The sequence below is a fragment of the Miscanthus floridulus genome, chromosome 7, assembly GCF_019320115.1.
Source record: "Miscanthus floridulus cultivar M001 chromosome 7, ASM1932011v1, whole genome shotgun sequence".
NCBI classification, from domain to species: Eukaryota; Viridiplantae; Streptophyta; class Magnoliopsida; order Poales; family Poaceae; genus Miscanthus; species Miscanthus floridulus.
The window spans coordinates 100,695,845-100,713,227 of record NC_089586.1 but is presented as its reverse complement, the minus strand read 5'-3'; the positions used below and the strand labels follow the sequence as shown (position 1 = coordinate 100,713,227).

At 47.0% G+C, this 17,383-nt stretch overlaps 1 protein-coding gene across 1 annotated transcript; it reads right to left on the bottom strand.

Moving 5' to 3' along the window:
- Positions 1-13,202: 13,202 nt before the first annotated feature.
- Positions 13,203-17,019, bottom strand: LOC136467440 (probable methyltransferase PMT15). The gene is made up of 6 exons (XM_066466147.1): positions 16,136-17,019; positions 15,000-15,210; positions 14,600-14,897; positions 14,082-14,480; positions 13,829-13,906; positions 13,203-13,723 (listed from the first exon to the last, which is right to left on the bottom strand). The coding sequence occupies exons 1-6, from the start codon at positions 16,910-16,912 to the stop codon at positions 13,501-13,503; spliced, it is 1,986 nt and encodes a 661-aa protein (XP_066322244.1). The 5' UTR covers positions 16,913-17,019; the 3' UTR covers positions 13,203-13,500.
- Between the last annotated feature and the right edge of the window lie 364 nt (positions 17,020-17,383).

Here is a 17,383-nt window from a genome sequence, read left to right as displayed (position 1 = left end):
CCTGTCCCCTCTCGCATTTGCCCACGTTTAGAGGATGAGTGGGAGTACAATGTCAGGCCTAACTTGCCTGGGGCGGTAGTACGTAGTCGGGCGCCGATTTAAGCTTTCGCTGTCGACGTTGTCACCTCTAAGCCGAGTGCCATCGCCCTCAAATTGGCTGTGTACCGTCCATCCCTTTCCAATTCACATTGCGCCCAAATAGCTAGAGTAGCTAGCTTCCGATTGGAGTCAATTCGATGGGTTTCCGTCTTTCGGTGAGGTAATGGGGAGAGTTTTCCCCTAGGCGGTCCGCAATGGCTGGCAAGATGAGTTCTCGGCCTAGGGCACTGCTCCTTGCTCTTTTGTTTCAATCAAGCTCGGCTGTTGCCTCTCCTTGACTCATTTGCCTCGCCCGTGCAGTGGTCCCGATGATGGTGCAACAGGTCTTCGGGAACGTCTTCTCCGCGGCCAGCGTGAATCGGAACCACCTCATGTGCGTGGCCAGGCTGTTGCCGTTCCTCGCGATTTCACCCAGCCCATCTATCACATCGCTGGTTAGGTCCTCTTACTTCTAGAGTAGCTGGTTGACTCAATTAGGGCCAAGGCTCGTCGGAGCGTGGGGGCGGCCGCCAGTGAACTGGCTTTGATGCCGCTACTATGGCCAGCTTGGTTGGGCGTAGCAGCTACTCAGTTAGGGCTTCAAGGTGGTTACTTTTAGACTGCAGATGGTCACCGAGTAGCAGTAGAGGCGTTCGGGTAGGTGGTTTCGCCGACATCGGGCTACCACGGCTAGACCCCGCCGTGACACGTGGCGTGGTCCGCCGTTCTATGCATTTGTTACCTCAATCGGTCGCACATGGTACGTAGATGCTCATTGGGGTGCTGGTGTGTGCCGGAGGGGTCGGTGCTCGCCGGCGTTTGGTCGGCGAGGCCGTGGCCCTGTTAGTCCGGCCAGGGGCTTCGTAAAACGCGAATTCTTGTGGAAGTAGGGTCCTAGATGCAAACTCTGTGACTCGGTGAAATAGTGCTCGAGTGGGTTTTGCGAATGAGGTAGAGAACAGGGGCTTTTTCGCTAAAAAGCCAGTCGCGCGCGGCTCCGCTATGGGCTGCCTGCGTTGGGCCGCGTCGCGCGACGCCAAGTGGGCCACGCCGGTTGCTGCGTGAGCGTGCGGGCGAGAAGCCAGGGTGGGCCGAGCCATCGCTCGTGGGCCGCGTGGTGAATTCATTTTTCAATTCTCCAGTAAAATACCAACATTTATTCAATATAATTTCTAGCTGAACTTTGATAAATTATAGTAAATTGTGTAGTTGTCCAAAAATAGTGAAACTAATTTTGTGAGGTTCATAAAAATACCGTCTACCTGTTAGTATAGTTAGACTACAGTTAACTATGACAATGGTAGGTTCATAAATTCAAACTGGAGTGCTTAATATTATGTGAATTAATAATTGTAGGAATTTTTGTGATAGATTGGTGATATATATGGCTATGAAAATTTTACAGTAGGCTCACTAGATTATTATGTACTTGCTGTAAATTTTGTAGCCCTAGAGTAGGATGATAAATAGAGTAGCTATTATCCTTGCTTTATCATATATAGCGTAAATCAACATTAGGAGTAAGAATACCGGTAGTTGCTATAATAATGTATGCCATACCTCATACTTGTTATCGGTAGCAATAGATAACGTAGTACCATGGTCGGTAGCACTAGCTTAGTAGTTAAACAGATGTACGTTTAAGAGTTGCTGTTGCTATGTTACTAAGCATGGCATCATCATTTCATGCATGTAGATCACGAGCTGATAGAATTCGTGCCCGTCGATGAACAGGAGTACGAAGAAGTCATTAAGGAGTACGAGAAGGAGATCCTCGTGCAGGAGGAAGCCCCGGAGCCGTTTGGTGCTGACCTTACTGACCCATCGCCTACCCAAGGCAAGCCCCGATGCATAACCCTTATTTTTAATGATCACTGAATATATATATGATGTGCATTTACGTTACAGGTATTTTATGAAAACTATATGCATAAATATATCTACCTATGAGTCCTACTAGTACAGGTCGAGTAGCTGCTATGCTCAGGATATCGGTAGCGTGAGTAACCTGCCGTTACTCATAAATAGATGATAAATATGATCACTCATGATAAAATGGTGGAAAGGAAAAATAGTGACCGGGCAGGGATATGGTTTGGGTATTGGTGGGTGTAAAGGGTTGTGTCCTGCGGCCAACAGGGCATGGCTCGGTTACACTTTTTCTCTGTCTGTGTCAATTAAGGACCGGTCGTTGCAACGGACGCTAGACAAGTCACAGATGTATTGTCCTGAGCGCATACTTGGGTATGAGCGCAGGGAAGACTTGTTGCTTTTATGTCGTGGATCCGTCTCTTTCCGGACCGATTGATTGGAGGCGGGGACGGTGGAGATCCTTGCACCACACTGAGTCCGGGACTCAGGAGTGGGGGCTTGGAGTCTAAATTTAGATGGAGACCTGGACACCCAGGACAGGAGGGTGATAGGTTAGTCCTACTTGTGCCTGGGGTACAAGCGGGACATGTGTTTTTGGAGCACCCAGCTGGGCACATTGGTTCGCGAATCGCCGCCGAGTCAGTACGACTTGTCTTAACTCTAGCATCGTAGTAAGAACTGAAAGATGAAAGATGATAAAATAGAACTGATTGCTCAACCCTTACTTGAAAGTAGAACATGTGCTTATATAGACTGGATAGATAATAACTTAATACGGCTGATAATAATAATATAAATAAGGACTCACTAGTAGTATTGCTTTCTGTCAAAAGAAACTAGCAAACCATAAAGCTTATCATATTTCTTGGAGTCGGGAAATTATTCTCACTAGTCGAATAAGTCTTGCGAGTACATTGTGTACTCAGAGTTTATTTACCCCTGGTGCAGGTGATGCTTGACAAGTACCGTTGTGTGGACGATTCTTCTGGTGGGCTCAATGTACTCAGGGTTTATATACCCCTGTTGCAAGTGATGCTTGACAAGTACCGTTGTGTGGATGATTCTTCTGGTGGGCTCAGACGAATCCTCGTTCTTATCGTTAGATGTTTATTTTAAATTTCGATGTTTATCATTCTGTACTGTGCCATTTGGTATTGTAATAATGTAATTTTAAGAAACTCTGTTGTATGAAATGGACAAGTATTGTAATTCGTTCTTATTATTGGATCAGTGGGAAAAATGTGGATCTTTCGGGTTCTCTCTTGGGGTGTGCCCGACGGATACCGTCCGCTGTATCTTGCTTTCGGGGTGCTTAGTGTCTGGTGCAAAACGAGCACCTCCGTAAGCATGTTATTTCGGACGGTTCTAACACAGCCGGCCTTTGTCCAGGTCCGGCCACCTGTATGCTATCGTTGCTCTTGCCCCCCGGCCATGCATCTTGTCCACATGCGTGTCTGTCGATCGTGGTCGTGCGTTCTTGGGATGTTCGTCACATTCGCTTGACTTATAAGTCGTACTTTTTCAATCAACAAATAGTATTTTTCTATCACAATAAATCAGCCAACGGTATTTTCAAGCATGGCTTATCAGCCAAACGAATAGGGCGGTTGTTGTTCATGCATGCACCTAGACCAGCAATCAACCATACGCGCACGTACGTGTCGTCATTAGTTATATCTACCCATATGGACATTGATTTCGTCGCACCGCCCCGGCATGATCGATGACTGCACCTGCAGGTATGAAACCGCGGCCGGCCGTCGGAGTCGGAGCTCCTTGCTTCTTCGCTAAAGCGCCCACCACGTAGGCGCGCATGACATGAGCTTTTGATGACAAGTCATTCGTATGATTCAAAGAAAGTGATGGATGGTCCTGCATGCCACAGACCCTCTGCCGACCGACGACGGTGAGTAATTTAGACCCAAAATACAAATACTGGAGACGACGACGACCAGCTATGCATGCCGACGGCCGGGAGACCCATTGAACCGAACCACTGCACACACCAGCGAGACTGCGAAAGCGAAAGCGAAAGGCGTTGCTGCTGCCAGTAAAAAGAAGCCAGCAGGCAGCACTGAACTCACGTCTCACGGCTTCACCAGCAGAGGAGGATGCGGATGCAATGCAGCGACTAACGAGCCTCTGACGTTGCAGGGACGACCCGGCTGGTTCCATATATGCCATGATTCCCGTTTGTTAAGATGCATCGTTGTTCGCGAGGGGAGTTTATTAGCGCCGGCCGAGGAGTTTAAAACACGAGCTGTAGATTTCGTCAAGATACGCATATGGCCTACGGGCGACGACCCGGCAGAGTCTGCTCCACAACTACCGTCCGATCGTAACAGGATGCGCAGGAAACAGACTCTTCAGATGACGACAGATATATAGGATTCACGCGCTAGCTAGTACAACACGACATCTTTTAGCTGATGCTAATGAGCTTCGCCACCAGATCACAACCGATCGATCGATGCCACTGAAGATAACGTACGTCACAGCAAGATAAGCTAGCAACTGTTAGATTGCATCCACACGGGTGAATCACAATGATGCCTACATGGCTTCCTAACGATCTCAGCGGTAGTTGCCATGGCTAACACTACTTCAAAACACTCGTTTACTTGTACGAAAGAACTCACTTTTTCATATAAAATTGAAGTCGGATGAAAACAAATTTTATATGTTTCACAAAAAAAGAAAACAAATTTCATATTAAAATTGGAGAGTTCAACGAGATCTAGAGCTTTTTAGTTGAAAACTTTTTCATTAGAAATGATTTAGATGTCTAAATATTCAATATAAGCTCTTGGACATGTCAAACAATCTCGGAAGGAGAGAAAATCAGCATCAAAGCTGTAGTACACGACATGATCTACAACTTTGTAGTTTATTTTTTTTTCACTTGAGATCATTTTGGAGTATCAAATATGCAATACAAGATTCGTAAATATGAACTTAAAATAGTAGCATTGGGCATGTAGTCACAAGTTATTGTGTAGCAATGAAGGTAAGAATGCTATGCATCAAGCTTGAGTCCTAGGAAATAAACATTTTGTTTTATTTTTAAGTAGTATCACGCTGTTGGTTTTTAGCTAGACCGACGGTGACCTTTAATATATTGCCTCGAAAAGACATCGTCTTTCCTAAAATATAGCCCAGGATGATCGTGTCATTCTCTAGGCGAACTCGAACATTCCGTTGGGCCGTAACTAAACCTTCGAAAGTTACTTTTGCTTCTCTCGGCTTTTTTTTTTCTCTCCTATTTTTTTTTGTGTCATGTACTTTTCTCCTATTTTTCTATTTTTATTTTCAAAATAGGAAGTTCGAGATAGAATTTGGGTACTCGAAAAGACATCATACAATCTCAATTCTCAGGATAGGTAACTCCTTTTAGCAATTCAAAGTGGATTTTAAGGTGGTTTTATCAAAAACTAGACATCGCACACACCCCAAACTCTCCATGGTAGCTCAAAGTAGTTTCCAAAGATGACCTGGCCGATGAGTCGCACATGTCATAATCCCCTACCTTGGAAATTACTTTGAATTGTTATGGAGGGTTAATTTGTTTGACTTTGAGAGCTGAGAGGGTGTGTGGTGTCTAGTTTTAGCAAAACCACCTTGGAAACAACTTTAAAATGTTGCAAGGAGGTAATTTATCTGTTTTGGGAGTTGGGTGTATAATAATATCTATTTTTCAAGTTTATAAGGCGGGCCTACAACCACCTCTGAAAATCAATATTCTAGAGGCAGTTGTTATAAGAAATCACCCCTAAAAATTGATTTGGACCATCTTAATAAATATTTTCAATAATCGCAAAAGAATAGAAAACTACACCAAAAATAGGATTTTGTTCTCATATGGTCATACCTTTTTTAAAATAAGGGAATAAAGTTTCAGCCTCTACCGTTCGTAGATGATACACAACCGATAGTCAGGAATACAAAACAAAGCCATAAAGCTTCACACACAAGAAAAACAAACTTCCGCCTAGCTAGTGAGCACGGCAAACAAGGAAAAAAACTCGTCCACGATACGATTCCTAGTCCTCCAACCAAACTTCGCCAAGCCTGCCAGAATTAACGACTCCCACCTTCTGCAGCCCATCAGCAGGCTGCAAAACAGGCCGTTCGGCTGGTGGCCTCAACAGTGAATTTTGGATGATTCTGGATGATTCAATAGTGTTCTGTGAGAAAGAATAAGCTGAAACAAGCGGAAACAATCCGGTAGTAGACCAGCCGAATGCAAGCTTTATCTATATCAAGGAGCTATCCCTGTTGTTACTCAGGGCTAAGAAAAGAACGGCACCCCTTCTAGGCTTATGGATAGAAAACTTCTCCTAAGCTCCTGGCTTTTCTTTGTTTCTTTGTTCCCTTGAGTAGTTTTCTTCCCCTCCCCTCTTTCTTATACCTTTTGTTCCTTTTGTTTTTTCTTTTTATTGTTTTGTGAAACTGCTACTCCTTTTTTTTTACATATTTTTATATATAAATTAACAAGTAGGAGCCCCTGTCCCCTTTTGATTGCTCAAAAAAAGTGCATTGTAAATGAGATATACTATGAAGGATGATGAGAAAACATATATTTCTTATAACCGAAGTTAACACATGGATAAAAACTACAAAAAATATCTAATGTGTATCGTGTTAGGAAAAACGACCAAATGAGAGAGGCAAATAATATAAGCAATAATCCTGACTACTGATGAACTCTAAATTTATTCACGGATTTTTTATTTTTGAAAGATCCGTTACCGGTTTTTATTGATACGAGAGAAACATAGTTACAAAGGTCCTATGTGTGATTGACGCCGGGACGTGCAAGTTAGGTTGTCTAGTGCGCAAGTAGTCACCCATGAAACACATTGCTAGGGAGGCTGTGCTTAAATGAAACCTACTTCTGACACATCTTGTAAAACTTCTCCTGCTTAATACAAAGATACGCAAACATTTTGCGTATTCGAGAAAAAAGATCCTATGTGTCACAAGCTACGCCACACTGATTTTGCTTGGGACTCGAATTCAGAGTTCCTCGCCACCCCTGATGTTACATGAAGGAGATTTACAAGAAATTAGATAACACAACTACTAAGGCCCCGTTCGCTTCGCTGAAAAAATAAGCTGAAATACTGTTCCAGCTGATATATTGCGAGGGAGAAAATATTGTTCCGGCTGAAAAGACAAGCCGAAAAGTACGGATTATAAGACAAGCGAACAGGGCCTAAATAGACTACCGACTAAATTACAGCCCCTGCATATGCCTGCTCATCTGGAGAAGTATTCACGGACTTCTAATGCTTGTATCTCTTAAGGTTCTATTCGCTTCGCTGAAAAAACAAGCCGAAAAAGACAGATTATAAGAGAAACGAACATGGCCTAAATTTCTAGGCCATGCAAGAACACGGGCCCATGGACCGACTCCTATAGTTGTGTTTAATCAATTGATGAAAACAAAGTACAACCCCATAAAAAATGTCTGGTATATATACCACAATATTCAGCCGAGTGAAATATCCAATGAACTGTTACTGGGGTAATTAGCATAAGGTAGCTCCATGCATGGATTGAACAAAACGATGAGAAGAAGGAGAAAGAGGAGATGCAATCAGCTTTCAGAACCATTACTTGTGAGGCTTCGTTTTGTTGTGTCGGTAGGCAAGCACTGCACGGCACACTAAAAGTATTCAGTTCTTTGACTCAGCTAGCTCTAGTTTGTTGGATTCTTCGAAAGGTTTAACGTTTTGACCAAAAGTTCAGATGATTTGGCGTGAAGGGACCAGCACATACAAAAGGCGCAGCATGAAAGGGTTCTCTGAGTGTTTGACTCCGGACAATTGTTTGATCCAAACAGCTAATTAGATTAGGAAATAGTTAAAGTACTCGTAGCTGATACAAACCTTGGCCTCGACGCTGTGTGCTGCTTGGCGTACATCGTGTCACCTAAAAAGTTAGCGCTTGTCGATACGACAGTGGATGGCTAAGGCGCTGCTAAGCACAAGATGACAAGGCGACGTCTCTGAATGCACTCAAACTGTGACAGTGTGGCATGGTACACACAAGCGAAGCGACCCCACTGATCCAACTGGTGTAGAACAGAATTAGCCTGTTAGAGCTGTCACTTGTGACTTGTAGGCTGTAGCTAAGACAAGTAGACAACAGATTCCTGCGGTGACTATTGAATTGCTACCATATCACTCTATCAGGATCCGACCACCCTAAGACATGCCAACATGCACCATCCAAAAGTGAACATGCCAGCAGGCTAGCATGCACGCTGCACTGATGCATCAGGCTCTAGTGGCAAGTTGCTCAACCCATGCTTGCATAGTTGCCTTGCATGCCTCCATATGCACGTTGTATTCTTCGCTGTGCTATCGGACACTGTTAGAAGCACCGAATTTGAGACTCCAAGTGACATCATATAAAGCTGGAAGCATCTTCCGACAGGTGTTCCCATTTTAGGTCTCGTTTGAATACATGCGTATTCACTTTAATCCATATATATTGGAGTGGATTAGAATAAAATTTAATTTAATTCTACTCCAATCCACTCCAACACACGTGGATTGAAATGAATATATACGCATCTAAACAAGGCCTTAAGTGGTTGGTCTCATGATTGATCGGTGTGCAAGTGCAAGAGATCAAGATTTACATGATTGGGGAAATTTGGCTGATGCTGATGCTGATTTACCGGTAAAGTAGTGCCGAAGAATAGGGTGATATATTTGTTGCAAGATTCGTCTATAAGGGAACCTTGGACATGCATGCCAATTGCCAATGACCAGCCTCGGGAGCACGAAAACTAACGCAATTTGCAGCACGCGCCTGTATCTGCGTTGTCGTTCTTTTCCCCCATTTGACACTTTGACCTGGAGATGCCCCGTGCCTTGATTCGTTCACCCACTAGAAAGACCGGCGCGGCCCCGCGCCAACCTTTCATAGGCCAGTTCATCTCGATCTTCGCTGAGTGCTGGCATCAAGAAGGGATAAGCAAACTGGAGCATCATTATACTAAAACCTTGTACTGTAGTACTTTGTTCTGTCAGCGTTTCAATTGTGCTTTCCAGTAAATTATTAATCTCACCAAGGCGTTTGTAACTAACAGAGACATTGATGGTAGTTAGTTGAAGCTGATAGTTAGTTCAGCCAAAGATAATTTTGCATAATCAAAACTATTTTTTGAGCTATTGCTTTGTCTATCATAAAAGGCAAGATAAAGTCACTAAGAGTAGCCATGAGTAGTTTTCTACCTATCACTAAGATGGACTTGGCAAATCCACTGTTTATTATCTGACAGATGTAACAAGTACCGGCCTGTGGTGATGTGGTCAAATTGTTATTTTTCAATCAATCAAATACATGTCTAGGACACTTAAAAAGATGCATAATGTTAGTGAAAAACACTGGTTTCTTCAATCTGTGGATAGGGAGAACTCACTGGACCAACGTCACCGTGTCATGGTTTTGAAGAATATATGCAAGAACTATTTCTCATTTATGGAACAATTAATCTTAGACTGAAAAAAGAAACATAGTATGAGTCTCATGCTGATTAAAATAGGCTTGCACTCTATAAGAAATGGCAATAACTACTATTTTTTGCAGTAAGCAAAACTACCATAGGGCCTTGCAAGCCGGAGACACGTCTAAAACTTAACAAAAGCAGGCATCACCGATATATGTAAATAATGTAATTTATTACATTGCTTTTATATGCAATAGCAGTACTCTTCATGGCTTTATATTGCGTACAAAAACAAGCAGGGAACTTTTCGAGGATTCACAGTTGCTAGCATGGGTTCCCTTTTACCTCATACCGATGATTCAGGGTTATTAACTTAGTTCAGTGGGTGAAGTGCTTGAGTAATCTCGTGAACAATTTTTCTACAACTTGAAAAGCCAATAAAAAGGCTGCTCAGATGAGAAATGCAGTTCCACTCTGTATACCAAAAATAACAGGTAAACTTTAGCTTCAATAAAAAGCTATATTACTTAGCTTTGTGTATCTTAGTCCTACTCCAAAGTCCAAATGTATGAAGTTTATATGTGGGTAAGCAATAGATAATCAATCAATCCTCGTTGATGTCTACAGGAGTACCTTGTACTGCTGTAGCTGTGCGCAGAAGGATGTCTGGGAAGTCACAGCCTGCCTGTGGCGCATTTTTATCAAACAGAAAGTGGGCAGGTTGTCTGTGCCTAGACCTCCAACGTTGGCGCCTGCCAATGCGTCATGCTCGGCTAGGCTGGGTGGAAGAGCACGGGTGGTCGGGAGCTGAGAGCTGCTGGTGGTGGAGGTGGGTTTCGGCGTCCGGGAGAGCTCGTCGAGCCCAGCAGTTCAGCACAGCATTAGGGCGCCGCCTCGTTCATCCGTGGTGCTACAGGAGGTCGCCCTTGATCTACATATTCGTTGGTGTTGCGAGCTGGCACCAGGCTATGGCAGCCGATAAAGGCGTAGCCATGGCGTCTCGCCATTGCAGTGGCGCGAGCGAGCGCGGGTGTGCAGCTTTTGCCGCCGCCTTTGCAGTGGCCTTCGTGCCATGGGGTGAGGCCGCACCGCGCCGGCTACATGCGTGCGTGGGGCCGCCCATGAGAAGCCGTAACAGCGGGCGAAGGCGAGGCCTCGAGGGGAGCGAGTGGACAAGGGTGCACCCGCTCAAGATCCAACGGCCGAGGAAATTTCGATGACGTGGCCGAATCAGGTGCGATAACGTGGCCAAATCAGGTGCGAGGGAGCCTGGTGCGGGTTTCGTCTTTTAAAAGAAAAGATTAGGCCATTACACGCTATTAGGTCCGTCTCAACGGAGAGTTTTATTACGTTTTTCCAACACTGCCATGTTATTTGAAATGAAATGAAATTTGGATAAAACATTCACTCTCAATGAAGAGTTTCATTCTATGGTTTCATATGCATCTAATTTCAAGATTCATAGGAAGTAGGTAATCATGCCAATAGAGTTTCACTCTTCTTAAATACACTGTCATGTCATCAAAAGTGCCTATGTGACAACTTATTTAATACAAATAAAACTTACATAAAACTCCTACCAAGACTGGCCGTAGACTGTAGACACCAGTGCGACCAGTCGATCAGGCATATTATGCAGTGCGACCAGTCGATCAGGCATATTATTGAGCATGAGACCAGGCATTATTATCAACCAAATAGCAAAGTCCAGTGATGAAACAACTAGCAGAGCAGCCAAGCACACAGCCATCAGTAATGCAGCATGCACAGCGTCGTAATAACAAACATAGATTCAGGTCATCGCCCATTAATCCATCCTCTAGCAAGCCTCTTACAAGATACTGTCTCATTTGTCCTTTTCTGAAAGCTCACTCTGTTCGTTTGGCTGTGGCTTGTCTTAAACGATTGTAAATTTTCAGCCGGAACAATATTTTTCTCTCACACAAACCAGCCAGCAGTACTTCTTCACGAACCAGCAATGATATGAACCAGCCAACCGAACAGGCCGTTGGTGTCTAACAAAGTGACCAGTGCAAGTTGCGGAGGGTTGCATGTAGCTGAAGGGATAGATTGGCTTGATCATACGGATCATCCTTCATGGCTAGACTCGTCCAGAGATTAGTCAACTCAAACCTCGGACTCCTCTCGTTCGTCTCACACCCTTGAAGCAACAAGTGCAACTTGTGAGTTGTCCCAGCAGTAGTTTGCACTTAATGAAGTCATTCACTATGAACAATTTTCAAGCCTGCCGCTCTTTGAGTAAGTTGTTATCCAAGTGAAGTTCTTTTTACTGAAATTCAGTTTTCGGTTTGACAAAAAAAAACAGTCGTCTTTCTTTGTCTTCGGTGAAAGCGTAATAGGAATTGTGGAATACACGATGTATTATTCATGAACCAATGTTGTGTACATATAGGCACGATGGGGATCCGGGTATGGCAGGCCCATGGGCCGAGGCACGTTTACAATCTAACACTCTCCAGCAGTTGGAATTGGGAGCACCGCGAACATTAAGATTGGACCTAAACTACACGAAGATGGACGTCGGCAGGCCCTTGGTGAAGATGTCGGCGTACTGGGATGTCGTAGGGACATGAAGAACTCGAACTTCTCCAAAGGCAACGCGGTTACGAACAAAGTGTAGATCAATCTCCACATGCTTAGTCCGTTGGTGCTAAACGGGGTTGGTGGACAAATAAACGACACTAACATTGTCAAGTACACAATGGTGGCTCGCCGAAGAGGGCAATGGAGCTCATGGAGGAGTTGACGCAACCAACGCGCCTCCGCAACTCACTGCTGTTTACCGGATTTGCAAACTGTGATTGCCCCAAATTTTTCACATTTCTGCTCAACCAATTAAGCGTGCAAAGTGCAAACCGCTGATCTTTTTGGGCTTGTTTGGGATAAATCTTGGCACAGCAGCATGATAAACCCAAGCAAGCCCTTAATATGGTAATGAGGTTATGTGGGCTTCAAAACGCGGCCCACTAAATGTACTCCACCAACAAGATATAATCCAGCATTTTTTTTGTTTGATGAAAGACATAATCCAGCATTACTGAAAATAGCCAATAACCACTGGATAAATTAACTGGTTACCGCAAAACTGCTGAAACTTAGGCCTGTTTGACAAGGCTCTGGCTCCTCTGAAAATGGCTCCGGCTCCGGCTCCTCTGAAGGAGCAGCTCCTCTAGAGGAGCTGAAGCCGTTCTGAAAAACGTTTGGCAAAACGGCTCCTTCGCACTAGACGACGTGAACCCACAGTAAAAAGCCGCGCGAAGCTAGTTTTTGAGGTTTCTCCTACGTAGGCAAAAAAATGTCTCCGGATCTTGATCGGCTCCCCATACGGAGCCCTTTACAAAACAGACGTTTGGCACAACTTCTATAAGAGTCAAAGCTGAAGCCTCTATAGAAGCCGAAGCTGAAACCTCTGCAGAAGCCCTGTCAAAGAAGCTCTTGCTACTGATATCAGTAGATCTTAGAATCATCTGTCGGCGTGCTAGCCTCCATAAGTATCCCCAGATGAGTTGTATGCTATTGGACACTTCGCGCAGTCCAACAGCAATACAGCATGGTGAGAGACCAGAGAGACCTGTTAGATGGCCTACTGTCCTGTCAAAATGTGTCTGGACCAATTCATTCCGGGCCCCATTTAGCCGTCACGACTGTTGGGGCCTTCCTCTCCATAATTTGGGACCAGAGCACAGAGCAGTGTTGTTTCATATCGTAAATAAATCTTGAATCTTGAATCCAGCACACACACAGCAGAGGCTAATAAGAATAAAAAAAAGATTACATACAACAATGACTAGAATGAACCCAGTTGTGCTTATCCGCGATGACTCGCAACAATGACTCCTATTTACCACTTGGCACAATTTGGCAATTGAAGAAAAAAAAAAACTTTGCAGGGGCCAGGGTTTACTACCTACCCTTCCATCTTCCCCCTAGCTGAGCAAGTACCGTCCAAAATGAACAGCAAACAGAAACAGTTAAGAGAACACTAGCTCAAGGAGCTAGAAATGGCGATCCAAATCGAAACATGAAAAATGCTTATCAACATTGAGGATTTTACTTGACAAGTCCTGCTACTGGTCTTGGTCCTGGGCAGTCCAATACGTCTTCACAACCAGGAGGATCTTCTCCCTGACGAGCGGGCCATCTTCATGGTCGACGATCTGGCTCTCCCACCTCATCCCGTCCGCTACGCTCTTGACCTTCACCAGCATGTCCACGTCTTCCCTGATTATCACCGTGCCCCTGGGCCTCAGGATCCTGTCCATCTCCAGAAGGATGCGGTCCATCTCACACCTTGCAAAAGCAAATCAGAACCAGGCAACAACATAACAAAATGCATCAGTTCCTGCGTCTTCCTGCCTGCCTGATGAATATCAGGTCCGTCAACTGGTGATTTACCTGTTCTTGTACAGGGTGAACACCGAATCCGCATGGATGAGATCGTAGGTCCTCGGGTAGGTAGACATGCCCTCGCACCTGCAGTGAATGCAGCAGAGTGAGATCGCGAAACCTTAACCGACCGTCGCACAAGCACAACCGCGCCACCGACACACCGTCGCCATTCATCAATCACCGCTGCGCCGCTGGAGGAAGGACGACAAGGACCATCCATGTACGTATGGATGCATACATGCGCAACGAACGAACTCACCAGTCCTGGTAGCTTCCGATGAGCCCGCGCTCGTAGATGGCGCCGAGCGTGGTGGTGTTCCCCACGGTCGGGACCATGTTCATGACCCACAGGGGGTCACCGGCCATCGCCAGCGCCGCGGCGAACCCGCCCAGGCGCGCGTTCATGTCCAGCACGTTGCGGTACCGCCCCTTCTGCTCCAACTGGCTGATCACCGACTTGTAGTGCCGGACCCTCTTCCGCCACAGCTCCGTGTCCTGCGCGAACGACTTGGCCGTGACGCCCTTGATGGTGCCACGGGAGACCCTGGGCGGCACCGCCGTGAGCCGCTGCGGCCATTTCTTCACCGCGCCGCCGGCGACGTCCCTGGCGCTAGAGACCTCCGGTAGCGGCGTTATGCAGGCCTCCATCTTGTCGTACCTGCGTCCGTCCGTGCAGATCATAATCGATTACAGCTACAGTATGCATGGACGGCACATCTATCTACAGCTTATTTAAGCTCGTACGATGCATCAAAGATCAAACGTGTGGGTACCAACCATGCCGCGTCGGGGTCCATGCGCGAGCAGAAGGGCAGGGACTTGGAGGCCTTGCGGGAGGCCTTGCAGTCGGCGTGGTTGTAGGGCTTCTGCCAGACGGCGATGTCGCCGGCCTCCTTGACCTTGGTCCAGCAGAGGCGCCTGGCGACGGCCTCGATGGCCTGCTGCTCGGCGTTGAGGTCCTCCTTGGTCCGCTCCCACCCCTTCCAGTACGTCTTCCAGTTGATTGGCGGCCCGGACAGGATCCAGTACCCTCCGGGACGCAGCACGCGGTCAACCTCGATCAGGTCCAGCCCATCTGCACGTCCGCATTCGATCGGTACGTACTGAGTGCTGAGCTAAAATGGAGCGTGCGTTTCAACAGAGAGAGTCGTCACAGAGGCCGTGCGTGGGTGCGTACCGTAGAGCTGCCAGGGGATGAGGCAGCGGGAGCAGTGCGCCATGTCGAAGGCGCGGGCCGGGTAGGTGAGGCGGTTGGACGCGAGCACGCCGATCATGGCAGGCACGCCGCGCTCCAGCGCGAACTGCACCTGCGCCTCGTGGGAGTCCCGCGGCGCGAACGACATGGCCAGGATGTCCCGCGACAGCAGGTACGCGCCCCAGCTCGCCACCTGCACAAAGAAGCAGAGCAGAGTACATACACATGAGCACCTGGTCACACTTTCTCCCGCTGCCTTTTTACGTTAAACAGAATGTCGACATTTGTGCGCACAAGCAGCGCTGCTCGGAACTTCGGATGACACGAGAATATAGTAGGAGTTAAGGTGGTGTTTGGATGGACTAAAACTTCGGAGGTAGGTCGGAAGGAAGTTGTATGGGGTGTTTGGATACTAATAAAAAAATAAATTACATAATTCGTCAGTACTTCACGAGACGAATTTTTTAAGCCTAATTAATCCATCAGTGGCATATGATACTGTAGCACCACATTGTCAAATCATAAACTAATTAGATTTAAAAAATTCGTCTTCCAAATTAGTCGTAAATTATGTAATTAGTTTCATAATTAGTCTATATTTAATACTTCATATATGCGTGAAACATTCGATTGGAGAGAAAATTTAGGAGGCCCATTCAAACACCACCTAATTCTACATTCTACTAGAGAACATCTACTCTGCCACTCTAGTATTACCGAGAAAACATATACTACTCGATTTGTCCGTTGGGAGATGCGATAGTACTCTAGTTACTGTACTCACGAAATGGTGGCTGAACTCAATAAAATCGACTGACAGGACGACTAAGCTTCCCCAGTTTAATCCAATGCTGTCTGGAATTTGAACTAGGCACGTTTTTAAACCAGTACTGCTGCATACTATTTTCACGTAGGAACAAGTGCTGTGTGCTGAAAATGTACGGGTTTTTTCACCTCCCCAAATCAGCAAGAGACTACCCTTCTCAAGTCGATGCTTGATTGGAATGTCTCAAATTAAATTCTGCAATCTAATTCAGTCGACCCATTTTCGACCAAATCCACTTATTTCTGTAGCTAACAACTAACGAGTTGAGCGAGAGTGTCTGTCTACTAATTACCCCGCATCCGGTGTCGAGCGCGGTGCGGATGGAGCCGTCGTGGAGCGGGATGAGCTTCCCAATATCGTCGATGTAGGCGTCGGCGCCGTTAGGGAACATGGTCCCGCCGCCGGGGAACCTCAGCTTGTCCCCGTCGACGCGGATCCAGTTCTGCACCGCCTTCTCGACGGTGAGCTCCTTGTGCGGCACGTTGGCGAACCAGGCGACGTCGCGGCTGGCGGGCCACGGGAACGGGGCCCGGTACCCGGCCGGCGCGGGCACCAGGCACCGCAGCCGCTCCCGCTCCGACGCCGGACAGTGCCGCTCCCGGTACACCAGGCGGTCCCGCGGGAACCGCAGCGACCGCGCCACGTCCTCGCACGGCGTGTACTCGGAGTACTTGGCCGCGCACGCCGGGTACCTCCGCGTCCGCGGCGCGGCCGAGGAGGAGGAGGAGGCGGTGCCGGCGGCATCGTCGAGCGCGGCGGCCGCGGCGTGGCGCGCGGAGAAGTCGAGGGGCGGGGAGCCCGAGCGGGAGCTGGCGCGGGACTGGGCGTACCGGGTTCTCCTCTTCGGGGTGGCGGCGGCGGTGTTGGTGGTGCAGGCGACGGAGGTGGCGATGGAGACGGCGGGGGACTCGGATGGGGAGGAGGCGAAGCCGCCGTGCTGCCAGACGCCGATGAGGTAGGAGGCGGAGCAGAGGAGGATGACGGCCACGAGCGGCAGGAACGTGGGGCGGCCGCCGCGGGCGGCGGAGGGCGGGATGTGCAGCTTCGTGGCCGCCGAGCGGACCCCCATGGCGTCTGCGGTCTGCCCCACACTCGCACTGCTCCTGCCTCCTCGTGCCGGCTGCCGCTCCCAGTCCCAGTGGGGAGCGCCGCTGCTAAGAGCGTGCTTTGCTGGGCATGAGCAGCGTGCTTGTGGGTTTTAGGGCCAGTTTTGTCGCCAAAATTTTTGGCAAAACGATAGTGTAACATTTTCGTTGTTATTTGGTAATTAGTGTCCAATCATAGTTTAATTAGGCTTAAAAGATTCGTCTTGTGGATTTCGTCTAAACTGTGTAATTAGTTTTATTTTTTATTTATATTTAATGCTTCATACATGCATCAAAAATTCAATGTGACGGAGAAACTTAAAAAATTTAGTATTTTGGAAAGAAACTAAACAAGGCCTTAGGCCGTCCACAACGTGTGGCCTAAGTGCAGCCAGAAGAGGAGAGAGAAGAATTGGAACCGCTCTCTACACTGCATGCTACGGTGCTAATTTCCA